The 27,515-nt window shown below is 42.7% G+C and overlaps 1 protein-coding gene across 6 annotated transcripts in view; it reads left to right on the top strand.

Moving 5' to 3' along the window:
• Positions 1 to 27,515, top strand: part of NCOA1 (nuclear receptor coactivator 1) — a 227,458-nt gene that overhangs the window by 189,360 nt on the left and 10,583 nt on the right. For all 6 annotated transcript variants that reach the window (XM_056128705.1, XM_056128714.1, XM_056128695.1 and 3 more), the window contains exons 17-21: positions 256 to 567; positions 8,620 to 8,721; positions 11,628 to 12,030; positions 18,770 to 18,941; positions 24,947 to 25,130. In XM_056128705.1, coding sequence (XP_055984680.1) covers positions 256 to 567; positions 8,620 to 8,721; positions 11,628 to 12,030; positions 18,770 to 18,941; positions 24,947 to 25,130 — 1,173 coding nt within the window. The remainder of the gene's footprint in view (positions 1 to 255; positions 568 to 8,619; positions 8,722 to 11,627; positions 12,031 to 18,769; positions 18,942 to 24,946; positions 25,131 to 27,515) is intronic.

Below are 27,515 nucleotides of genomic sequence, written 5' to 3'. Positions count from 1 at the left end.
CCTTTGTTTTAATTGTGTTTTATTCTCTTCAGTGAGATTTTAAAAGATCTCAGTTCATCTGTTACTTTATTTCAAAAAGTAATGCTCCTAATTCCTAAAGGTAGCAAACTTTCAGAAAGTGACAAGAATTCAGTTTAAATATGTTATGATGAAACTTTCTAGAGCGTAAATATTCTCAGACTTAAGTTTAAAGAAAAGCAAGTGTTGTGTGGACAGAAATTTATCTCTACAATGTTCTGGCTTATTTTCTAACAGGGAGGCGGATTAGACGTATTGGAGAGGTTTCCACCACAACAAGCAACGCCCCCCTTGATGATGGACGAAAGACCCAACCTTTATTCCCAGCCTTATTCTTCTCCTTCACCGACTGCCAATCTGTCGAGTCCTTTCCAAGGCATGGTCAGGCAGAAACCTTCCCTTGGGTCGATGCCTGTTCAAGTGACACCTCCCCGAGGCGCGTTTTCACCCGGCATGGGCATGCAGCCCAGGCAGACTCTAAACAGACCTCCAGCTGCACCCAACCAACTCCGACTTCAGCTCCAGCAACGATTACAGGGGCAGCAGCAGGTGAGTCCCCCGGCTAAGCAGGCGGTGCTTGGTGCAGAGATGGTGAGTCCTCTGGGTAGTAGGAGAGCCTCATTGTCACACTCCAGTGTCACACCCACTCCCCAGAACGATCATAAAAGACTAAAAAACCAGCCACTGGTACACTGTCTCAGAGTCGCCCGTAGTTGGCATCTCTGCTCTGGGTGGGAACTGTCCCTTTATTGTACACAGGTACTCCATTTATGGGAGTCACCCACACCTCAGGATGGGAGGGTTTCTCAGTTCTTTTACTTTACAGGACTTACCTTTCTCTGTTCTATTTCCTAAATAAAAGTGTTTTACTTAAAAAAAAATAAATTAGGGGGCTGGAGAGGTATTGCAGTAGGTAGGATGCTTGCATTCATGCGGTTGACCCAGGTTCGATTCCTGGCACCCCATGTGATCTCCTGAACCCACCAGGAATGATCCCAGAGTATGTCTCTGAGCACTGATGAGTGTGCCCCGCCCTCACCCCCACAAAAAAGAAGGAAGGAAGGAAGGAAGGAAGGAAGGAAGGAAGGAAGGAAGGGACAAAAGAGAAAGAGAAAAAGTTCTTGTTCTTTTAGAACAATAATGAGTCACTTTTTTTCAGTTAAAGACTGCTGATTTCACAGCAAGCTGTTCAGGACCTCAGTCATGCCAGGTGTGTTCTCTACCACTGAGCCACGCCCCTACCTTTGTTTTGTGAGACAAATATATTTTAAATGAACATCATGTTATTAGATTAATAAAAACAAGCACTTCTATCAAGGAGATTATTTATGATTGTTACCATAGAAAATGGAGATTATGTTTGAAGTTGGAGTGATTGAAGCCTAATGATGTTTCTATCTTAATCACTTAATCACTTACCTTCCCGTTAGTTGTCGATTTGCTCGAGCGGGCGCCAGTAGCATCTCCATTTGTCCCTGTCGTGTGCTAGTGTAGCCCAATGGCATCTGTTCGCTCTGGGAACATGAAGAGCCTCAAACTGATCGTTCATGATCTTGACGAAGAAGTCTGACCATCTGGTAGGTGGGCGGCCACGCGGTCTTTTGACATCCCGTGGAATCCAGTCGGTAACAGCTCTAGTCCAGCGGTCGTCTTTAAATCTCATTACGTGACCAGCCCATCTGATTTTCGACACCTTGGCAAATGAGACAGCGTCCCTGATTCTTGATCGTCGACGGATGTCAGAACTCCGGATTCTTTCTCTCATTTGAGTGAAACGTGATATTCCAAGCATAGCTCTTTCTATTCTTCTTTGGGAGACCTGAATAGCGTTCTCATCTTGTTTGCGTAGGGCCCAGGTCTCTGAGGCATATGTTAATGCAGGAAGAATAGTGGAATCAAAGAGATGTGCCCGGAGCCGGAGGTTCTTCGTCCTCTTAGCTATTTCTTCAACGCTCTTGAAGGCGTTCCAAGCCGCTCTCTTCCTCCTGCGCAGCTCGGGTGCCAGGTCATTTGTCATGTTGACTTCTCGACCTAGATACACATAGCTGTTGCATTCGGAGATGGTCGTTCCCTTGAGAGCGAATGGGGCGTCAGGAACGAGACTGTTTCTCATAAACATTGTCTTCGTAAGATTCAGCTGTAGTCCTACCTTTCCACACTCACGGTCAAAGTCAGCCAGCATTTGTGCCGCTTGGCTGATATTTGGTGTTATTAAAACAATGTCATCAGCAAAGCGGAGGTGGTGTAGTTGCCGACCATCTGTTTTCACTTCCATTCCTTCCCATTCCAGTCGTTGCATGATGTTCTCGAGGGTGGCACTGAAAAGTTTCGGTGAAATGGTATCACCCTTCCAAACCCCTCTCTTGACATCAATGATTATTTCTTTGTAGAATGGTGAGATCCTGGTAGTGAATCCACAATACAGCTCACGGAGGATCTTGATGTATTGGGCTTGAATGCCCTGATTGGCTAGGGCTTCAATGACCGTTCCCGTCTCAACAGAATCAAAGGCCTTCTTTAAATCAATGAAAGTTAAACAGAGCGGCATCTTGAACTCCCGAGAAACCTCAATGAGCTTGGTTATTGTGTGGATATGGTCGATGGTGCTGAATCCTTTGCAGAACCCGGCTTGCTCGCATGATTGTCCTTCATCTAGTGTTCTGCCAATCCTATTTAGGATGACTCGAGTGAACAACTTGTAGATGACAGACAATAGGCAGATCGGGCAATAGTTGCCAATGTCATGGATGTCTCCCTTCTTGAACAGTAGTACGGTCCTACTGGTTTTGCATTGGGACGGAACCTTGCATTCAGACAGGTAGCGTGTGAAGAGCTGAGCCAGTTTATTGATGAGTACTGACGGCAGGTTCTTCAGGTGTTCAGGTCTGACCTTGTCTGGGCCGGGTGCTGTTCGTTTCTTTACTGATGAAATGGCATGTCGGATTTCGGAAGGGAGACCGTTGGGAATGACATACCCATCCTGTGAAATTTGGTATGTTGGCAAGTGGACATGGCTATCGAAGAGATTTGAGTAGAAGTCATGGATAATCTTCTCCATTGCCGTTCTGAAGGATGTGATGGATCCATCAGGACGTCAGAGGGCTGTCATCTTGGTCTTGTAGTTGGCGAAGGACAGGCGGGCGTTACGAATACTTTTCCCAGCTTCTGCTGCATCTACGCTATTCTGCTCTTCTCTCTTTGAGGTCTTCCTTGATCGCATCTCTGCACTGCTTTGCGAGCTCAGACGTTAGCTTGTGGTTGCCTGAGGCATGTGCCAAACCACGCTGGCGAATTAGCTCAAGAGTTTTCGAAGACAGACATTTTTTTGTGGCTATCTCTCTCGGCGTTCCTCGCACATTCATGGAGGTGCTGAACCAGTCGATCGTATTCCTCGTCAATGTTGTCAACAATGGCTTCTTCCCATGTTGCCGCAATAGTGCCAAAGAGCTCCCAGTTGGTTGGTTTCTATCTTAGGAGAACAAAAAAAAGGTAGTTTGGTAAAAGAGGCTTTCCCTGCTCCACTTCACTTTTCTTGCCCCCTTATCGAAGATTAGATGCTCGTATACTTGGGGGGGGACGTCAGTATATTCAACCCTGTTCCATTGGTCTACAGCTCTGCCTTTGTTCCAGTACCATGCTGTTTTAATTATTACTGCCTTGTAGTAGAGTTTGAAATTAGGGAGGTTGATTCCTCCCATTTTCTTTTTCCCAAGAATTGCTTTAGCTATTCGTTTAACAAAGTATGCTGGCAAAACTGGACGGCTATATGCAAAAAAAATGGGCTCAGATCTCTGCCTAACTCCATGTACAAAAGTAAGATCTAAGTGGATTAAAGACCTCAACATCAGACCGGAATCTATAAGATACATTGAGGAAAATGTTGGCAAAACCCTTCATGACATAGAAGCTAATAGTGTCTTCAAAGATGTCACACCGCTGGCCAAGCAAGTGAAAACAGAGATAGATAAATGGGACTATCTTAAACTAAGAAGCTTCTGCACCTCAAAAGAAACAGTGACCAAAATACAAAGACAGTCAACTGAATGGGAAAGGATATTCGCCAACTACACATCTGATAAGGGGTTAATTTCAAGGATATACAAAATACTGGTTCAACTCCACAAAAAGAAAACATTCAACCCCATCAAAAAATGGGGAGGTGAAATGAATAGAAACTTTGACAAAGAAGAAATCCGAATGGCTAAAAGACACATGAGAAAATGTTCCACATCATTAATCATCAGGGAGATGCAGATCAAAACCACAATGAGGTATCACCTCACACCACAGAGACTGGCCCATATCCACAAGAACAAAAGCAACCTGTGCTGGCGCGGATGTGGTGAGAAAGGGACACTCCTTCACTGTTGGTGGGAATGCCGACTGGTTCAGCCCTTCTGGAAAACAGTATGGATGATTCTCAAAAAACTAGAAATTGAGCTCCCATTTGACCCAGCAATACCACTCCTGGGAATATATCCCAGAGAGGCAAAAAAGTATAGCCGAAGTGACATCTGCAATTGTCTGTTTATTGCAGCACTCTTTACAATAGCCAGAATCTGGAAAAAACCTGAGTGCCTGAGAACAGATGACTGGTTGAAGGAACTCTGGCACATTTACACAATGGAGTACTATGTAGATGTTAGAAAAGACGAAGTCATGAAGTTTACATACAAGTGGTACTACATGAAAAGTATCATGTTAAGCGAAATGACTCAGAAAGAAAGGGATAGACATAGAAAGATTGCATTCATCTGGGGAACATAAAGTAACAAAATAGGAAACTAACACCCAAGTATGGCAGAGATTAGTACCAGGAATTTTACTCAATGACCCGGAGGACAACCACACATGTTAGGGGAAGGGGGAGCTCAGAAAGAGAAGGGAACACCAAATAAAGGGTGTTGGGAGGATCCGCCCATGATGGGAGAGCATGCTGAGGGTAGACTGTCGACCAAGCATGATTGCCACTCAGTGCCTCTTTTGCCGACCATGGCACTCAAAAGGAGAGAGAGGGAAATGCCCTGCCACAGAGGCAGGGTGGGATAGGGGCTGGGGGGGAGGGGATGCTGGGATCCGAGGTGGTGGGAAATGCGCACTGGTGGAGGGATGGGTGTTTGATCATTGTATAATCGAAACCCAAGCACAAAAATGTGTAAGTCTACAACTGTACCTCATGGTGCCTCACTATTAAAAAAATTTTAAAAAAAAATTTAAAAAAAGGTAGTTTGGGAGTCTGGGGCTTATGGGTAAGTTAAATCATAACCGGTAATGGATAGGCATAATGATATAAATACTTTAAATTGTATAAACCCCACAAGAGCACATAGAGGAATAGAGGAATAAGCATTGAGAACTAAAAGCAAATGGCTAAAAGTATTGTGTCTGATTGAGGTTGTAGATTGTTGCTTCTTGTGATGAATTCCTTCATGTGTTTTTAAATCTTACCCATGTTACTTTGATTTCTCTTTGAAAACTAAGAACTTTCTCCAGAGTCTTAGTAATTCAGGGAGAAAGAGAAAGAAGGGCACGAACTCTCTTAGAAAGGTCATAAGAATCAACTCTGAAGCAGAGAGGCAGCAGGCCAGAGCACATGCTTTGCATGTAGGAGGCCCAGATTTAATCCCCACATTGCATATGGTCTCCAAGCACCACCAGGGGTGACTCAAGCACTGAGCAGGAGTGACCCCTGGGCACCCCCAGGTGTGGCCCTGAACAGACAAATATAGTTTTGTTTTCTAATCCTAGTTTTAGCCTTAATTTATGGGAATTGACTGTCAAATCATTTATCCTTGTAAGCCTCTTACTCCTCATCTGTTAGGAGTCTGTAGGGCCAAGAGGTAGCTTAACAGGCTGGAGCACATGGTTTGCATGCAGCAGGCCCAGATTTAAACTCAGCACTGCGCGGTCTCCCAAGAAGTTACTCCAGGAACAACTCCCTATTCAGCACTAAGCCAGGAGTAGCTTCTGCACACCCCATGAACAGGTAAAAGACAAGCTACAGACTCTAGGAAGATACTTGGAATCCCATATAAATAACAAAGGATCAGTATCCAGAATAAGTACATGAGTTCATATATAATATCTCACTGGATTGATGTGCCAGGGATTGAACCCAGAACCTCATTGCAGTATCCCTCCCCACAAACTATTGAACACTTAAGGCACTCCTCCCACCACCAACACCCCCATTCCTTGCTTGATAAGGGCAGTCATAAGGCTTGTTTTCACTAAATGTTATTGGTTCCATTGTTTCCCAAAGTGGACAGTACCCTCCTTCAGGGGGGCGCTGTAGTGATCCAAGATGCAAAAGAGGGGAGCTTTCTGTTTTGTTTTGTTTTGTTTTTTTCAGAGTAACCCCTGGGCATCGCTGGGTGTGACCTAAAAAGAAAAAGTGAGCAAACAAAAGAATTATACTATTTAAAGATGAGAGTTGATCAATGATTATTCACATTGTCCTACAAATTTCTGTAGACTTTGTTTCTTGTTTACATATATATTGTAGCACTGTCCTCCCATTGTTCATCGATTTGCTCGAGTGGGCACCAGTGTGAGACTTGTTGTTACTGCCAGGTGACTTGCCAGGCTCTGCCATGTGGGCAGGATACTCTCAGTAGCTTGCCGGCCTCTCCAAGAGAGGGACGGGACGGAGGAATCGAACCTGGGGTTGGCCGCGTGCAAGGCAAATGCCCTACCTGCTGTGCTATTGCTCCAGCCCACATATATATTGATTTATATTAAATAGTATAAGATACAAAGTGTTTTGCTGTCATTATCATCAATTTATTTTACAAGTAAGTTATAAATTATAAAGTACCACATAAACACAAAATAACGTTTGTATTATTTGCATTATTATCTCTAAGAACAGTTTATTCATATATTGAGCAATTTTAGGGCGAGAGACTGCTGAGTGTCTGAGCTCGTGATCAGGCCCGGCTTGGATGCCCAGAATGTGGCCTCCAGCCACAGAGCCGGCAGTAGCCCCCAAGCACCTCCAGGTGTGGCCTGAAAATCAAAAAGAAATACAAAAAGCTATAGATTTTATATCAAGAAATATCACTCCTGAGGATGATTGCTTTGGGGTGCTTGAGGGGGACAGTGGTGGTTCTCCTAAGCATTGTTCAGGGGACTCTTATCAGTACTTAACCACAGGGCCATAAAGTTCAATGCTCAGGCCCTAGGACATGGTACTGCTCAGGCCCCGCAGTGCTAAGGGCCTCCAGGGCTATACTGGGTGATGCTTGGGCAGGCCATGTGGTCCTTGGGAGTGGATATGGGGTCAAACCATGGCCTAAGCTGGGGTCAAACCTCTGACCCCTATCTATCTCCCTGGCCCCAAGGATACTTATTTTATTAACTGGAGAAGTTAAAGCACGTGGATGATCTGTAAGCCTAACATAGGCAGAATCTTACAAACTAGTGTTCCATAATGAAGTCATTGAGGAGAAAAGTGTGCAATGAATATATGTAAGCAAAACGTTTGGTGACCAGTACATTTCGTAGTATACCCCCTTCTTGTACTTTGACCAATTAAAGATGCATAGAATCACTGCAATAAAGAAATCTGTTTCACCTTGTGTAACCCATCATTTCCAATACTTAATACAGCACAGCATGCTATTTTCCTGGCACATCTATTAATATCCTGCAGAACAATGTTCTTTAGAACACCAATTTGGGAAATGCTGGTCTAAAGTAATTACTTCTTCTCATTAAATAAATAGTCCATTTTCTCAGACCATTTGCCTCTTACATAATTCTCTCTAGCTAATGAAATCACATTGGGTCTTCTCCAAATATGTATCCATCAAATAGGGACCCTGCAAATTTGAAATGCGTCAACTTTTCCATTTGTCTTCTTATTAGACCATTGTAAAATGTGCTATTATATATTTACTTTTTCATTCACAATAGTTTAAGACCTAGGCTGATGTTTCTTTTCTCTCCAATATACACAGCTGTGTATAGATACATATATATATATATATATGTACATCAGTAAATGTTCTGCCTTTTAAAATACTCTGCTATATTCAGTGTTCTATAGGCAGTAAAAAAAATTGATCAATTTTTTTAAATTGACAACAAATAAACATGGAGGAAATTTTTCCACACTTTGTTTTTTGTTGTGGTGGTAGGTTTTGGTTTTTGTTTTTTCAAGCTGCGCCCAGTGGTGCTCAGGACTTTCTCATGACTCTGCTCTCAGGGATCACTCCTGGCAGGTTCAGGGGGCCCATATAGGGTGCCACGGATTAAATCCATGTCAGCCGCGTATAAGGCAGGTACCCTACTACTACTACCTGCTGTACTATTTCTCTGGCTCACACTTTCTTTGTATATTTGTTTTTTGTTTTGGAGTCACTCCTGGAAATGCTCAGGGATTACTCCTGACTCTGTATTTCAGGATCACTCCTGGCAGCGCTTGCGGGTACCATATCTAAGTTGCCTGGGATCAAACCCAGATAAGCTGTGTGCAAGATAGTACCTGTTGTACTGTGTTTCCAGCCCCAAAATTTTATTTTTAAACTTCTGGTGTCTCTCTAAAGGCCCATGTTCCATATTTCTACAAAATGTACTATCGTTTCCATTTTTCTCTAGTTGATACACCAGAATCGGCAAGCTATCTTGAACCAGTTTGCAGCAACTGCTCCTGTTGGGATCAACATGAGATCAGGCATGCAACAGCAAATTACACCTCAGGTAACGGAAATCCAGACTCTGTTAGTACTCTAACCCAGAACATGTTTATTAAAATGCTAAATGTCTTTTAAATAGTCTATGAACTGATCTTTTTTTTGGTGTGTAGTTTTCCTCTTAAGTGTATTTGCAATCAACTTACCGATATTTCATCTAAAGCTGTGGGTTCTCATTGATCCTATCGTCATTGCTGTTACAAACCAGATGACTGAGGGGGAAATACTTAGGTTGTGCTGAATAGTACCAGTACTTAGAATCTAGGATTGGAAACTGGGTGAATAGTACATGATATCTTATCAAAACTCAGCCTAAGGGGCTGGAGTGATAGCACAGCGGGTAGGGCATTTGCCTTGCACGCAGCCGACCCAGGTTCAATTCTCAGCATCCCACATTGTCCCCTGAGCACCGCCAGGAGTAATTCCTGAGTGCAATGCCAGGAGTAACCCCTGAGCTTCGCTGGGTGTGACCCAAAAAGCAAAAAAAAAAAAAAAAATGCCCAGCCTCAGTGTGAAATTCTCTTAACTGTCTTGTGTTCTTTGTTTAGTCTGAGCATCTGATTTTTTTTTTATTTTAAATAAATACATATGAACCTAAAGCCAGTGAAACTGAAACTTTAAACAAAAGGAACTCGGTCCCCTTCTAAGTGTTATCTACTATTCACTCCTTATGTAACTTCCACACATCATTTAAATAATGAAATAAAGATTAGAAAAAATCCAGTGGAATTCTACCACATCAGTTTTCTTTTCTGTTTATAGTCTCTGCTTAACTCCTCCATATCATACATACTTAAATGCCTTTACTTCAACTTTTCTTTTTAAGTGAAGCAAGGTAGTTTTTTTATTGAACTTACTTAGAAATATGTGGGGGAAGAGGGGGGGGATGTGTTTAAATGAGCATGGGCAGCAAAAGAAACGGACTAGTGGGGTGCATATTCAAGAGGATATAGGCTTGAAGAGCAAGCCTTCAACCACATTTATGTGTTAACCAAGTTGACGCAAACATTTGAGAGATGATTCAAATGAAACTCCTCTTTTCTCTGTAAGATGGATGAGACAGACTTGGGGCAAATACTAAATCAACACTAATCTCAGGGTCACAGATTCATGTTGATAGAAACCGCCATTTGCAACAAATACTGTCATCCTCATTGAACAGAATCCAGTTTCTCATCTTACAGATCTCCTCAGTGGTTAGCTCTTACCACTCTTTTTTAAGGGTAAAATATAAGGAAATGATAGTCTCACTTTTGGAATCTATGTATGTTGCTGTTTCTTCTAGATTGGACCACATTTAAATTGCTAGTGTAAGGGCTGGAAAGCTAGTACAGAGGTTAAGGTGCTTGCCTGCACTTAACTGATTCCAGTTCAATCCCCAGCACCATATATGGTTTCCTGATATAGTCTCCCGAGCATCCCAGTGGCACAGAGCCGGGAGCAAGCCCTGAGTACCACAGGGTGTGGTCCAACACCACCCCTCAATTGCAGGTATAATTTGCTGTGTCAGGAGGCAATTACACAGGGCCTCACACATGCAAAGCAAATGTGAGCAAACTCTCCATTGAACTCTATCCTGGTCATGCAAGTATAGTTTAATTTAATGGAGCTGTATAAATCAGATCCTTAATATGAACTGATATATACCGTGTCACTTTGCAAGTTAGCACAAAAAATGATTTCAACCTAAATTTGTCACTTCTTCTCCCTTCCATATTATACATCAAATGCACACTCCAGGGCCAGGGCAGTAGCTAAAAGGTTGCTGTGGTTTGTGCAAGGGGAAGCCCTCAGTTCTAGTCTAGTACCGCATGCCTTGCCCACCCATCCCTGCTGCCGCCCCCCCCCCCACACACACACAGCACAGCACAAGATGACACGCTCGTTGTCTGCTGAAGGATGTGTCCCCCTACCCCACTGGAAAAAATAAAATAGACACCTACTCTGATGCCTAGAACCTACCACAACAATGATATAAAATAATCTTTTCTATTTGCTTATTATTTTATTGCTAATTTTCTTTTCAGATAATTTGGTATTAGATTCTCAAATTCTAATTTTTTTATTAGTGAATCACCATGAGATACAGTTACAGGCTTACAAACTTTTGTGCTTGTATTTCAGTCATACAATGGTCGAGTACCCATCCCTCCACCAGAGCCCATTTTCCACCACCAGTGGACCCAGCATCCCTCCCACCACCCCCACCCCGTCCCCCACCACCCTGCCCCACCTCTGTGGCAGGGCATTCCTTTTTGCTCTCTCTCTCTCCCTAATTCCTTTTTTCAAAAGTGGTATTTGCAGGTTGTTTTCTGCTCAGAGTGTAAAGGTAGTGCATTTTCATTATACATAATTTGGAAACTACAGAAAAGTATAATGTGGAAAACTTAAATCACCTATAATCATATTTCATTCATATTTATGAAGGAGAATAAATTACCTCAGTGAGAAAAGGGGAAAGTAGGTTTCTCTGTAATAGAGAAACACAGCCAGCTTTTGGAAATGAGAAAGAAGCTTAATCTGATGAGAGAAATTATCAGGCACCTTCTTTTCCATGGTTTTCATGTAAGGCTTAGCAGTTTTCATGGCATGTTTGTCAATACTAATAAAAATATATACTCTGTGACTTTCTTTAGTTGTATGTGACTTTTAATTGAGAATTTGAATTTAACCGCACTTGTGACAGCTATTGTTTTAGCATTCCTCCACGACTTTTCATCTGTCAAATGTACGTCATTCATTTTCTCCGTGATTATTGTTTGAGTTTCTGTTCCTGTTTCGGTATCCCTGGCACACTGATCATTGCTGTAGTCTTTGTTGCCCCCAGCTACGAGACTTTCTCCTGTCAATGTTCTAAGACCAGTAGTTCTTATAATATGAATAAGCAAGGGCCTTTTTTCCCTTCCCTTGCAGCCACCGCTGAATGCCCAGATGCTGGCCCAGCGCCAGCGGGAGTTGTACAGTCAGCAGCACCGGCAGAGGCAGCTGATCCAGCAGCAGAGGGCCATGCTCATGAGACAGCAGAGCTTTGGGAACAACCTGCCTCCCACGTCTGGACTGCCCGTTCAAATGGGGAACCCCCGTCTGCCTCAGGGTGCCCCACAGCAGTTCCCCTACCCACCAAACTATGGTACCAACCCAGGAACTCCCCCTGCTTCTACCAGCCCATTCTCACAACTGGCAGCAAACCCCGAGGCAGCTTTGGCCAACCGCAACAACATGGTGAACAGAGGCATGGCAGGCAACATGGGAGGACAGTTTGGCACTGGGATGAGCCCGCAGATGCAGCAGAACGTCTTCCAGTACCCCGGATCAGGTACGAGGGCCCGCTTGACCTGGCATGCACGGGCGCAGGCCCTCTCGTGTGCGTTGCGGTTCACTGACATTGAGACCTGGGTCTGAACAAGAAAGAAGCTGATGTGAGTGTTAGGAGAGCCAGGCTGCAGACTCACATCTCACCACTAAATAGTTGAGTGGTTTGAGACTTGTTTAGTCTTTGTCTTTGTCTTTGGAGGGTTGGTTTTTGGGGTGTGTGTGTGTGTGTGTGTGTGTGTGTGTGTGTGTGTGTATTTGTATTTGGTTTGGGGACATTGCACTGTAGCACTGTCCTCCCGTTGTTCATCGATTTGCTCGAGCGGGCCCTGTAACATCTCCATTGTGAGACTTGTTGTGACTGTGTTTGGCATATCGAATACGCCACGGTGATTATGATATGGATTGGGCTGGAGCGATAGCATAGAGGGTAGGGCATTTGCCTTGCACGCTACCGACCCCGGGTTCAATTCCTCCTTCCCTCTCGGAGAGCCCAGCAAGCTACCGAGAGTATCCCGCCCACACAGCAGAGCCTGCAAGCTCCCTGTGGCGTATTCGATATGCCAAACACAGTAACAACAAGTCTCACAATGGAGATGGTACTGGTGCCCGCTCGAGCAAATCGATGAACAACAGGAGGACAGTGCTACAGTGCTATGGTATGGAGAGACAGGGCTTACTCCTGTCTCTACTTAGGGATCACACCCCGGAGAGGCTTGGGGAACCATATGGGGTACCAGGATTTAATCCAGAGCAGCCACGTGCAAGGCAACCACTCTACCTATTGTACTCTTCCTCTGTTTTATTTTGTTTCTTTGTTTTTTGTTTTTTTGGGTTTTTTTTTTTTTTTTGGTTTTGTTTTTAGGGGGTGTGACTTTTTTTATTGGGTATTGGGGGGATATAGTTACACCCAGTGGTGCTTAATCGGATGGGGGTGTGATCACACCACAGTACTCGTGGACAACCCAGGGCCCTCTCCTGCTAGTGCTCAGGGAACCATGTGGTGCCAGCCTCCTGCATACAAAGCCTGCTTTAGATTTAGCTATCTTCGATAGCTAAGATGATAAAATTAGAGGAAGGATCCATGAAACTCTTGTCAGACTCTAAACTTTTGGTTTGGGGCGTCCCCCAGGCCAGACTCGGGAGCCCAGGGCTGACTCAGCTGTGCTCAGTGCAATAGTGCCAAGCCAACAGTTAGGTGCTCAGGCCTGGTGATGCCTTGTCCCACACGCTGGGAGCCACCAGGATTCAGGACTCCATCCAGAGGTGTGTGGGGTGCAGTGTGTCTCTGGGGATCAACTTGGGGCCTCCACATTGGCAAGGTTTGCACTCCACCCGCTTTTGCTATTTCTTTGACCCCTGGCTCTATAATTTTTAACATTTTGCTTCAAAGCACATTCTCTTATTCCTTTTTCTCATGAATTTGTGTAAAAAACTAATGAAAGTCCTCTTAGACAATGCTTATAAGAACATTGACCTAATTTAGCCGACAGTTTTTCCATTATGCTGATGGCTTTGCTCGTTTGTATAGGGATCATCACTCTTCACAAAGTACACCCTTGATGTCCCCGCTCCATGCTGCTCCGACGGATTTGCTGCTTCTCTGCTTTATGAGTTAGGTCTTGGACTTTCAAAGGGTTTTTGATTTTGCATTCTTTCATTTACCCTGTTTATCTTCCGTTCTCTATTCCTCAATCATGGTGTCTTCTCACACCTGGAGATTCTAATAGTAGCAATAAAACACACATGATTTCTCCACCACATTTAATCAAACTTTGATACAGAGTTAATGGCAGATTCATGAGGACCGATTGAAATAAATACCTTGATTTCATAAGTGAAAGAAAAGGTAAATTTAAGCTTGCTTAAGAATGAATTTCAATGAGAAGACAGCTATTCGACTTGAATAAAATGAAGTAATGTAGAGATTTTTGACATGGCAATATGCTTATCAACTTTGACGGCTAAATCAATTTAGACTTTCATTCTGACGGCAGTGAGTGCTAGAATCCTTTGACTATTAAATTAAGTATCTAGAGAGAGTTGTGTCAGCTTGCACCAGAATTCTCGAAGCATTTTAATCAAAATTATGCCACATCAGTTTCTTTGTCCTCAAGACAATGAGCCTTTCTGGCAGGCTTTTATCTCTACACTATCTCTGTGAGCAAGAAAAGCATTAGAAAGTCATCATTTAGTTAGATTGTCTGAACAGGAGTGGCCTTCAAACGACTTGTATTTCTATGTGTGTTACACTCCGTGTGTGCGTGCATACAGAGGGAAAAAATCTTTAACAAGGTCTTTTCACTTTATCCTATAGAAGAACTTGTACCCGCAATCAAGGACGTATTGTTTTCTGTTTCCTTGTGCCTCTTCCAAAGTGGCAGCCTCACCAAAACAGCAGATCCATTCTTAGCAGCACTCAGGATCCTGCTGCAGATAAATTAAGGAATTTATCTCATTCAGTGGGGAGAAAACACCTACCTATCAGAAAGCCAAACATTAACTCCTCAAGGATTCTTTCTTTGAAAAAAAAACAATAAAAGTAGGATTTCTATCCATTTCCAGTCATGCTTCTGCCAGCACTTCTCAGGAAAGCCAAGAAAGGAAAACTCCCTATTCTGCTCCCATTCTGGGTCAGAGCTCCCTCGAAAGGCAGTGCTTCTGAGCCACCCTCTGATTCTGGTGACAAGCACCCCTTCAGCTGTGTGGGTGCTCTTTGATGCACAGCATGACATGAAGGGGTACGGTGTTGCGACACTGAGGGGTAGAGTTTCCTCTGTGCTGGCAGGAAAGCCAGGTGTGCCAACCACCCCCTACGACAAGTGCTCTGCCTCTGATACCTAGATTTTTCTTGCAATTGACAAAATTTTCACGAAATGAGAACTTTTCTCCGATCAAGTCAGCATTCATCCAACAAGGCAAAATTGAAACGTGGGGTGCATTGGAGAGAGTCGTCCTTTTATTCAGTGAGAGGCTGCAGTGAAATGGCTGCACCCTCAGATCTTCCATCCGCTGCTTCAAAATAGTAGGTTGAAATTTGTTTTTTGAGCACCCCGGCGTTGAAAGAGATAGTATTTTTCATTTCTTCCGCGGTTTCGTGTCACAGCCTCATTCCAACATGACCAGCAACCTGGAAGAAGATGTCTAATCCAAGGTTTCGATGCAGATGCACATTGTAGGAAAAATTTGACCTTTTCAAATCAGGCATTCAAAACAAAAGAGCAAATCACCACATGTTTTTGTAAATAACAATCATACTCATTTATTTATATATCATCTTTGCCTGGTTTCACACAATAGAGTTTAATAGTTTCAAAAACCATGTGACTGGGGCTGGAAAGATAATACAGCAGGTAAGGCTCTTGCCTCGCACTCAGCTAACCTGAGTTGATCTCCGACACCTCATATAGTCTCCTGAACCCTGAGCTGAGACCCAGGAGTAATCTCTGAGCAAGCACTGCTGAGGGTGGCCCCAAAACAAAAACAAACAATCCACCCTATAACCTATACAGAATGGAAGTATGCCGAAACCTGACCCTTGGCAGAAAGTGTTTGCTGCTATCTGTTAATTGATGAGAATAAGACCAAAGGATGGCTACATTAGCTTTGCTTTGGTCCTTCACTTTGGTATATCTCAAGTTAATGTAGCCGCAACGTAGATGAAGAAACATAAAAGTAGATGGAGGAATATGTGAGCTCCAGAGTAGATGAAGGAATAATAGCAGGGAATGTTGTTGCCTTTTATTTCTAAAGACAGAAAAAGTTTCAGATTGTCATGCCATAATGAAACGTACACAAGAACGGAATGAAATGTCAACCTTGTATTTCATTCTGTGATCATGGTAAAAGTGAATCTGAGGGAACCTGCATCATGAATTCCTCAAAGTCCATTCCAAGTGCTTCTTTGTACAGTAAACATCTGAGTTAAGTCTCCTGAGCTTCTCAGTAACCTCCAGAGGCCAGTAGCTCTGTTGTCCATCTCTAACCCATAGCTCTTGTCTCCTGTGTAGAGCTGCCTGCTGGACAGACATGCTTGAATTTTACATCAGTACCCCAAACTCAACTTGTCCAAAACTAGACTCACCAGTTCCACTTCCTCTTCTCTTCATATCTCCATATTCCAACTCCAACAAACTTCTCTAATTCCAAGGCAGAATACATACCTTGCTCTTTCACTTCACGGTCTTTGTATGTCCTGTATTCTTTGTATATCCTATATTCAAGGTTTCCTGAGCACTGGTTGAGAGATGCCCTCCCCCAAATTAGAAGCAGACAAATATTTTTGAGGGTCACAGTACTAGTGTGTCCTGGGTTCAATCACTTAAGCTGACCCCCACCCCAAATTTTCAAATCTAGATTAAATATAAAGCTATGTTTACAAAGACACAGTAAGGGCATAGAAATACATTATGCAAAAAAAAAAAAAAGACACACATTATGCTATAATGATAAAGGAAAAGGCGGGTTATAAAATTATGCAAGACCTCATAGAAGATTGAAAAGAGCTTGATTAAATTATGGATCAATTAAGCATGACTTTTTCCCACTCCCTTTATAAGTTTCCCAAAAGTTATTTAACTTTAAAATATATTTTATCGGGGGGTAAAAAAGAACAACATCAAGTTGTTGTTTCATAACAGAAACCATAAAAAGAACCTCAGTTTTAATTTTTTTAAATTGTCATGGACTTGGATTTTCTCTTTTCACCAAAATGGAGAACAAGGACTGGATTAATTCTTCCATTTGAAACAAAAACCTCAAAATACAATAGAACAGCAGTTTTCAAAATTGTCCATGTGATGCTTCAGGAATGAGGAGCCAACAGGACTCGGGGTTCCTGAGTTCATGCCTGGAGTCCAGAGTCCTGAACCGCGAGGATAGCTCATGGTAAAAGGGAAGAGGACCGGGGAGACAGAGATAGATACAGAGAACATATGTGCAGACGCTCAGGCCCAGGCCTAGGAAAACCAGCTGAAAAGATTAGAGGGAGAATAATCATAAAAATTCACACCAGACTCCTTCATCTGACACCTGCCAGAATAGAAAACCTCTTAAAACATAGCTTGTCAAGTAGAATACTCCAAAGGAATTTTGCCTCAATAGTAAGGGCAAAATAAAAATGCTAGACTAAAACCTGTTCTTGTCTTCGTTGGCATAAGACCCAGCTTAACTGTTACCATGTAACCTAAGAACTCCAAAGAAATAATGTTAATATTTCAAAGAAAATTTTTTTATTTGGGGGCCATTGACTTATTCCTAAGCACAGGGATCTCTCCTGGCAGGCTCCGAGACCATATGGGGTGCCAGGGATCAGACATGGGTTGGCCATATGCAGAGCAAGCACCTTCCCCACTGCACTCTCCCTCCGGCCCAGTTAACCATTTGTAAAAGCCATGAACTTAACTGCGGTCAAAACAGTGTGCCATCAGTGTGAGTATAGACATAGATCCTATCAACAGAATGAAGTGTAAAATTAAACCTTATTTTTATGGTCAGTTGATTTTCAACACAATGGCCACTGATAATCATTATTTAAGATAAAAGAAACAAGAGTTGTGCGGGTGTGAGAGTACAGCAGTTAGGGCTCTTGTCTTGCACATATTCAACTTGGTTAGAATTCCCAGCACTCCATGTGGTCCCCTGAGCACTGCCCAAAGTGGTCCCAGAATGCAGGACTAGGAGTCAGCCTTCAGCCCTTCTGAGTATGGCCCAAAGGCCAGGAAAAAAATGGGAAAAAAAGAGAAAGTTGACAACAGAATGGTTGTGACTCAAAAGCTTTAAGTGAAAAAATGCCAGACTCAGAAGACCCAGGTGTGTTCAATTTCACCAAAAAAAAAAAAAAAAAGCAGGGAGTGTGATAATAGAGACAAAAAAGCAGCTGAGTGCTTTCCAGAGATAAGTAGAAGTCGGAGACTCAAGAGATTTTAACTAGGGGACCAGAGAGGTAATACAGGAAGCTAAAGCACATTCCTTGTGTGCAGCTCACCCAGACTTGATCCCCAGCACCAAATACGGTTCCCTGAGCCTGAAACCAGGAGTTAGCCTTATGTACCACAGGGTATGGCCTCAAAGCAAAAATAATTTCATGTAAGCAAAAAGAACGGAACAATAAAATTGTACATAATTCTGGTGTCCAAATTCACATCCTATTGACTTGAAAATATTCTCTAGATGCCGCAGGTTTGACTTTTGCTTTACCTGCAGCTGACCAGGTTTGATCCTTGACACAGCATATGGTCCCCTGTGTCCTGCCAGAAATGATTCCTGAACACAGCCAGGAGTAAGCCTTGAGCACATCTGGGTATGCCCCCCACACACACACAAAGAAAAGAAAGTATTCTTCCAAGTTTATTTCATATGTTTATTAATCTAATTTTTTGTAATGAAATTTCATATGTTTATTAATTTATTTCATGTTTATTAATCTAAATTTTTGTAATGAAATTTCCTCCTATTTTTTAGAGACTGAAGTTTTTTATTCCCTTTGCTGTTGATTAGGATATTTGTAAAGATTTTATGATTAGATTGTTGTGGGGAGTTTTTTCTTTCATGGTGTTAGTATACATTTATAGTCTAGGGCCCGAGGAGATGGGCTCAAAGAACTGGAGTTTGTGCTTTTCATGTTGGAACTCCAGGTTTGATCTCCAACACCACCTGGTCTCCCAGGTCAAAAGCAGAGACTAAATAAACAAGTGTATTGTGTATAGTGTATAGTATATAAATTATTTTGTGTCAATTTGCAGGAATGGTTCCCCAAGGTGAGGCCAACTTTGCTCCATCTCTAAGCCCTGGGAACTCCATGGTGCCGATGCCAATCCCTCCTCCTCAGAGCTCTCTGCTCCAGCAAACTCAGCCCACTTCTGGGTACCAGTCACCAGAGATGAAGGCCTGGCAGCAGGGAGCGATGGGAAACAAGTAAGGGGGCGGGGTGTTTTTTTGGTTCATCTGTGTTGTCTCGGCTACTGTATAGCACCTTAGCGCCTTCTTGTTCTTAATATATTGTTGGCTGTTTGCACACATAGAGAACTAAGTTTTATGTTACCAGCAAAGAAAAATATCAACTAAGAAAAAACAAGTCATTTTAAAAGTAAATTTATGTATGAATAGTGAAATGGTTTCAAGCTGTCCACCTTTTCAGTCTCACCCCAGCACACCTGAAGAGTACGATTCATTACTATAAATGACAGACAGAAAAATGGATACTTTTTGTCTTTCTTTATAGAAAGCCTTCAAAATCTAAAGCAGAGTGGCAGGCATTAGAGTTCAGCAGAGTAGAATAGTGGCATACAATTTTTACTCTTTAAGGTCTCTTTGAAAGAGTTCTTAGGAACTGCAAAGGTTTTTAAGGCTTCTCAGGACAGTCTGCCTGATCCAACTTTGAATCCCTCGATTTCCAGTGGCCTCATCGTGCCCATTTTGCTCAGAATTACCTCACAAAAGTAATTCTACCCCCCCATCCTGACTGCTGAACTTTTCACACATCACTTGAGCTTTATAAAGGTTTAATTTGGTTTTGTCTTGGTTCTAATGACAGGGAAGCCGTTTGATCTGACAACATAATAAGTAAGGCAGTTAAAGTTGAAAACTTAAGACCATAGTCTCTTAAAGTTCATTCAAAGGTGAGAGAGGAAATCTTTCTGTTGGAAACTGTGTAGCTCTCAATGCAGATTGTGTGTAAATTAGATCGAAGAGGAATTGACAATGTAATGCAAGAAGAATTGAGTCTCCTTAATATTCTCTGATCCTAAAGTCACTTACATCCCCTGATGCATCACTGTAATTCCTCCTTTCCAGAAGTACTCTGTTCCCTTGCCCAGACCTCTCTCTCTTGTACCTTCCAGAATACCCGCTAGGGGCTGGAGTTGTAACTCAGGGGTAAAGCACATGCCTTGCTTATATGAGACCCTGGCTCTGATGCCCGGCACCTCTCTCCACCCCTAAAAAATCCGAAACAGGGCTGGGGAGGAAGCACAAAGGACTGGTGCTCGTGCTTTTCATGGGGGAAGCCCAGGTACCATCCCGTCCCCCACATGGTTCCATAAGCACCATGGGAGTGACGCTCCGCCAAACAGCAGGGCCGGAGTAGCTCCTTAGTACTGTCAGCTGTGACCCCAGAACAAACAAAAAGCTCAACTGATTCTTACTGGAATCCAGCTGAACTCCTGCTCCAGAGCTACAGCATCGTGACTTGGGTCTGAGTGTGATCTTACAAAACACCGACACATTAACGTATCTGTACCCCTTTACAGTTCTTTTCCTTCGAAGCTGTGTCGCTTCCTATCCTCTGGCCCCCTACCGAGCAGGTGCCTTCCATTTCTACCACTCAACCAGAACTATTTGAATCAAGGTCATTAATCACCCCTGGAGTGCCAGACGCCATGGCCATCAGTAACATTTGACATATTTGCGCATTCCTATTTTTTTCAAATGTTTGGCAAGCTCCCCGTGACATATTCGATATGCCAAACACAGTAACAAGAAGTCTCACAATGGAGACGTTACTGGGCCCGCTCGAGCAAATCGATGAACAACCGGAGGACAGGGACCCACTTCTTTCCGTTATTTTTATTCCCCTTTTTGTGGTTGCTGTGGCTGGAGTTGGCACATACTTGGTGAGGAAGCACCAAAGATAACACACATCCTATGGTGGCAGCACCTGGAATTGTAGCCACCGTGACATCAGGATCACACTCTGTGCGTGTGTGGCAGTGCCTGGGATCAAAACTCGTGGCCTCAGGCTTGTTTTGCTGCTGAGCCATCCCCCACCTTGACCATTATTCTTTCTTGAAGCTCACTATTCATTTAGTTTCTGGAAGAGCTCTCTCTTAAAAAAAAAAGAAAGAAAGAAAAGAAAAGAGAGAGAGAGAGAGAAAGAAGAAAGAAAGAAAGAAAGAAAGAGAAAAAAAGAAAGAAAGAAAGAAAGAAAGAAAGAAAGAAAGAAAGAAAAAGAATGAAAGAAAAGGTGGCTTTCGGTTTTTCAGCAGGATCTTCCTCATCCCTCTGGCCTTATTTGCAGGCCTCTGCTCATTCTAGGACCTTGTTGCTATATTAGATGTTTCCTGCAGTCTTATTACAGGAAGTGCCCTGTATGTGTATCACCCCTGCATTTAAATTTCAGGCCAGATTTCTCCCCCCTAGTCACTATATTCTTAACTGCCCAATCAGCATCCCTACTAGAAGTCTAGTAGGTATTTCCACTTAATATGGCAAAACTCCAAACCCTGCTTGTCTCCCTGGTCTATTCTTCCAGTTATTTAAAGGCAAAATCTTTTCTTTTTCTCTCACATCTAGCAAATAAGCAAATCATGTCAGTCTCTCAGCAGCTGTCACTTCTCACCTGTTCCAGTTGTACCCATTCATGCACGCCACCATCATCTTTTTCCTGGGCCAGTGTGACCTCCTGTCTCCCTGTTGCCATCCCAGCCCACTGCAGTTTAATCTCTGCATCGTAGCCAGGAGTACAGCTTTCAAAACAGCACTCTCCAACTTACTCACAATACAATACAGGGCCTACATAATCCTGCTCTTGGACATCTCTCTGACCTCAGCTGCTATTCTCATCACTCCCTTGGCTGCACTGGCTTCTGTTTATTCTTCTGTTCCTCAGCTGTGCCAAGTACATTGCAAACTCAGGACCTTTGCATTTTTTAATCCTTCTGCCCGGAATGTTCTTCCCTAGTGGCCACATGGTTTGCTCCCTCTGCAAGTCTCTCCTTAAATGTCACCTTATTAGACAGATATATTAAATGCCATGTTAAACCTCCCTTGCCATCATTTGTAAACAACATCATTTCCCTTCAAAGTGCTTATTAGAGTTGACATATAACCTGTTTATTTATGGTCTTCCAAATCCAACTAGCATAGAAGATTGTTAGAGCAAGGACTTGGTTTACTTCTGTATGAGGATTCTCAATTAGAGAAACAATACACATCTTTTGAACAAAGGAATGCAAAGATTCCCTATTCCCAAGTCATTTCTTGAAATCACTTTCAAATGTGAGCTTGTTTGCAATGAGATTAGTGGCAGAGTACATATCACTCAGGTCTGAAGACCTAGGTTTGATTCCCAGTGCACGTGCACACACACACACACACGCACTCAAATATGGACAAGTTTTTGTTGTACCTTAGTAGATTCTGTGAAATTTGACTTTCCCAAGTCATTTGAGAAAGGAAATAAGTATCACCAGCTCTTCACACTGACATTCACACTTGCTTCTTTGGCTCATTTGGCTCATGGCTTGTTGGTCAAAGGAGGCTGTGCATGCATTTTAGGGCTAGGGACTGTTTGGAGCACAGTGAGGAAGTCTGTTTGGTGACGAGAATACATCAAAGAGAATTAAAGCATGAGACAAAGAATCATTACGTTGAATCACGCAGTAGCATTCAGAGATGCTATTGGATGATTCTCTTTGTATTGTCACTTTGGCGACAAGAGAAATATCTGGTGTGATTTGAAAGCGGACCCAGCCCTGCCGTGTCGCACTAGTCATGAGGGAAGTGAGTGTTAAAGACTGTTCCCCAGCCCTTTCTTTCTCGGACTCCCTTGACCAGGAGCTCCTTCCTACCTCTTCATTTCCTTTAGTAGCTATGGGAATCTACTTGGAGGGGAAAGTCTTCATCATTCTCTCCCAGCCATCCCTCTGGACTAGGAGCTACCAAATGTTAATCTGCTAGCCTAGTGCTAACCTGAGAAATAGTGATAGCTGCCGGCAGGTGAATTGGGAAAGTGGGGTGAAAAAGGAGCCCTTCATGTATCGGGCCTACGAGACAAATGAACCCCACAGTCCATGTCAGGAGGTGGAACAGTAATTCCGACTGCAGGAGGGCTTGTTCTGCTTCCTGTGTTGAAAGAAGCTAAAACAGAATGATTGGGAGAGGCGGTTTAAAGGAGCTTCAGCTAAAAGACAGTTCCAAATATAAATTTGAAAGGAAACTAAATCCGAAACTTTCCACGTGGTATGACATCATCGTGGCCCTTGAAGCTTGTGAAAGCGTTTACTCGTATAGCCTCCCCAGTGAACCCATTAGTTGACAGATGAGCACTGTTGAAGCAGAAATGTTCTCATTAGGAAACAGGCAGGAAACTAAGATTCTTATCCTTACCTCTCATTGTGACCACTCTGCCTCGCAAGCATACACCCTGTGTAGGGATGAACAGACCACAGAGAGGTTACTGACCGTTCTGGGCATAGGATTTGTGAGCATATTTTATAAGTATGAAGGAAATTTGATGCTTTCTTCAGATACTTTTTCTCAGCGTGTTCATTTTAATGTGATTAATCTACTGGAAGCTATAAATGTCAGTTCATCTTGCTTAACTCCCAAACTCTAGCAAGGAATAAATAAGTTATTGACTGACAAGGTGAATAATTGTTTACGTCAAATTCTCCAAATTCCAGATAGGTGGAAATTTTCCAGCAGCTTTATGATGATAATCATAAAACATTTGGTGTTCTGCAGAACTTGGCAAAAAACACAGTTCATACAGTTATTTTTCAGTGTGTATATCTGTATCACTGAAATTTCAGGGGGAGGTTTAAATAGAAAGTTTCAAGTTGGATCTACTTGGAGTTTATTCCATACTATTCTGCTTATTAAATAAACTGGTGTAAAAATCTGGAACTAGGTCATGAAGAAGAAAGTCAGTAAAACACGCCCCTGAAAAATATAATTGCCCTTGCATTTTGCCTACTGGAAAGACAGGAAGCTTTCTTCAGACCTGAGACCTTTGAAGCCCTTAAAAACATCATTTGCGAAATAAAAACATGAGATTGTAAGCATCTAATTGCATTTTAATTTGTAGCACACTGAAAGCAACTGGAAGCTGAAACCTTTGAGAAGTGACAGGAAGCTGTTAGAAAACTGAATAAAGGCCCTCTCAGATTTTAAATTGTATAAATAGAAATGCTGCTTTCCATTCCCACCCCACCAAGAACTCATTCACTATGGCTGGTTAAGGACTAGGACTCTTAATGTTTAACCCATTCCGGGGAATTCTTGTACAGATGGTCTCTGAACTACACATCAAAACACTGGTGGAGATAACTTTTTCCCAGAGTGGGTGAGACCACCAGGGAGTATAGGTGGAGGGGGAGAGGAGTGATAACCTTAATTCCATCACCTCAGTGATCTAGAGAGAGCAGTAATAACCTTAAGTGCAACTGGGAGTGCTTTCTTTGCTGGAAAAAATAGAAGTCTAGAGCACTGAGTGATTTTGTTTTTTCTGAAAGAGGAATGCCTTACAGTGAGCCAAATAAGCATGAAAATCTCTGGCACAGGTAGTAAAAACTAAATAAAAAGCATCTGAACCTGATCAGTTGTCAGGTTAATAAATTCCTTTATTAACTCATTCCGTGAACATTTGTATGTGACAGGCATTTTGCTAGAATTATATTCTAGTTAAGAAGATGAAATTGAGGTTGAAAAAATAGTACATTGGGTAAGGTGCTTGCCTTGCATGTTGCCTACCCACATTCAGTCAATCCCTAGCACCCAGAATGGTCCCCTAAGCACCCCTAGGAGTGATCACTGAGTGCGGAGCCAGAAAGAAGCCTGCCAGGGAAGGCCGAGAGCAGAAATAAATTATTTGTTAGAAGGAGATAAATTAGTGTGATAAATGTGTAACGGTTTAATAATTAAACCAGTTATCTTTAATTTTTGCATGCATTTTTTCATCATTTGAATAATTGTAACTTAAAATCAACACTTTTTTAGTTATTAAACCCCTTGGGCAGCATTGAAATTTATCTGGCTTATCCTCAATCCAGATAAATAAACCAGATTACATTTATGTATTCTAAGAAAATACAGACTTAAGGATGTAAAATGCTCTTTGGAATTTAACATAATAGAGTAAACTCACGTTACCCAAAGTGCCTGATCAGTGGATGTAATCTGCATTGTTTTTGAGTTAACAGTGTGTTCAGTCAAGCTGTCCAGAACCAGCCCGCGCCCGCACAGTCCGGAGTATACAACAACATGAGCATCACCGTGTCCATGGCAGGGGGAAACACAAATGTTCAGAATATGAACCCAATGATGGGCCAGATGCAGATGAGCTCTTTGCAGATGCCAGGAATGAACCCCGTGTGCCCTGAGCAGGTAAGCGGTACAGTTGTTGCAGTGCACTTACCACACCATCCCACATCACAGTTCAATATTCCAAGGGAAATCATGTGTGTGGACGGTTGCTAGCCTAAAATGACTGCACTTCCTTGTTCCTTCCCATTACTTTGGATCATTACTGTCCCTGAAGACGTAGATGGGAAATTTTACAAATTTTAAAAATTTAACCTCATGAGATTTTTCTTACTGCTTTGAATTCTGTATAAATGATACATTTACTACCTTCTCTTCAGACAGACCCCATTGTATTCCGAACACATTTTTCTCTTTCAAGTTAATAAACATTTATTCAGCATTTTCTATATACAGAGGTATTAAGACGGAGTGATAGTTCAGCAGGTGGGGCATTTGCCTTGCCTGCGGCAGACCTGGGTTCAATCCTCGGCATCCCATATGGTCCCCTGAGCAATGCCAGGACTAATTCCTGAATGCAGAGCTAGGAGTAATCCCTGAGCATCGCCAGGTGTGACCCAAAAGCAAAATAATAAATAAAATCTTTTAAAAAATAGATATCTCTGTTGGAAATACATGCAAACAAGTTGGAGAGACATAACATGAATAAAGAATTATTTGAATATCGGGACATAAAAACTGTGTAAAGAGTCAGAGCAATAGTGCAGCAGGTAAGGCCTTTGCCTTCCGTGCATCCTGCCCAGGTTCAGTTTCTGGTACCTCATATGGTTCCCTGAGCCAGCCAGTAATGATCTCTGAGTGAAGAGCCAGAAATACAAGCCCTGAGCCCTACAAGGTATAGCCCAACTGTCAAAAAGAAAACAACTGTGTAAAATATGGACCCCTTGGATGGATCAAACGTATTTATATCAGATGAGGGGAATATGCAACTAAGATTTAAGAAGGAGATCAAATCAGGAAAGGCTTCATGGATATTTTGCCTAAGGAAAAAGGGTAGGTAGAGAAGACATTCAAGACTGGTCATCATAGCCTGACATGACCAGTCAGGAACAAAGGTTGAAAAGCCTAACAGATACCAAAAAGAATATTTTTCAGCTTATGTTTAAAGCAGGCTGTATTTGTTTACATTACTTTAAGTGATTGTGGCCATATGTGTGATTAGAGTGTGTCCTGGGCCCCTAAAGAAAGAACAAGAATGACTAAATTCAAACTGATATTTAAGAAGCCCATCAGAATAACTCCCTGTAATTACTGTCTGATTATGAGCAACCACAAGGTAGACTCTGGTCACTACACATTGTCACGCAGCCGTGACTTATAGCAAGTATAAAAATGTATAAACACTGATCAACTTCTATAATAATATGATTATAGAAGTTGATCAGCGTTTTATGGAATTATTTTATGGAATTCAACAACCTCTGCCTTTTGATGGTGGTTTAAAAATTCGTTGTTTGGGGCTGGAGCAATAGCACAGCAGGTAGGGCGTTTGCCTTGCACGCGGCCAACCTGGGTTCGATTCCCAGCATCCCTTATGGCCCCCTGAGCACTGCCAGGGGTAATTCCTGAGTGCAGAGCCAGGAGTAACCCCTGTGCATCACCGAGTGTGATCCAAAAAGCAAAAAAAATTTGTTGTTTGTGACAGACAAAGATAGGGTTTGACCCTTAGCACCACATATGGTCCCTGAGCACTGTAAAGAGTGATCCTTGTGCATTGAGCCAGGAGGACTGCCAGATGTGGCCCCCAAACTATATATAGATTGTTTGTTTTAAATAAGTGACTAGGGCTGAGAAGACAGTACAGGGGTTATTAGTACAAGGTCTATGTCCAGACCACAGAGCCAGGAGTAAGCCCTCAGCACGGCCAGGTGTGATCCTCAGGTCCCCAGGCATCACCAGTATAACCAGGCAGTCCCTGGCATCACATCCTCAGGCCCTAGAACTGAATTTTAGATCTGGTGGCCAAATATTGCTGCAAGTGGTCCCTGGACCACCCACTTCCCTAGTCACAAAAAGAGTGGTTAGCTTACTTAGGGATTTTTGGTTTGGTTTTTATTTTTCATTTTTGGGTAGATTTTTTTTTTTGGTGTTTTCCTTGCACGCGGCTGACCTGGTCAGCCTAGGTTCGATTCCTCCGCCCCTCTCAGAGAGCCTGGCAAGCTACTGAGAGTATCTCACCCACGGCAAAGCCTGGCAAGCTACCCGTGATGTATTCGATATGCCAAACACAGTAACAACAAGTCTCACAATAGAGACGTTACTGGGCCCGATCAAGCAAAACGATGAACAACGGGAGGACAGTGCTTATTTTTTAGGTTATTTTTTTGTTTTCTGGGGGTAATTTTGTTCATTTGGCCCTTAGTCATCTGTGCTGCTTAAGTCTGACTCCTGACTTGAGTTCAGGTATCACTCCTGGCACAGCTCAGGGGACCCTCAGAGATCAAACCC

This window comes from Sorex fumeus, unplaced genomic scaffold, assembly GCF_029834395.1.
Source record: "Sorex fumeus unplaced genomic scaffold, SorFum_2.1 ptg000006l, whole genome shotgun sequence".
NCBI lineage: Eukaryota > Metazoa > Chordata > Mammalia > Eulipotyphla > Soricidae > Sorex > Sorex fumeus.
The sequence above is the reverse complement of the archived record's forward strand: the minus strand, read 5'-3'. Positions and strand labels throughout refer to the sequence as shown.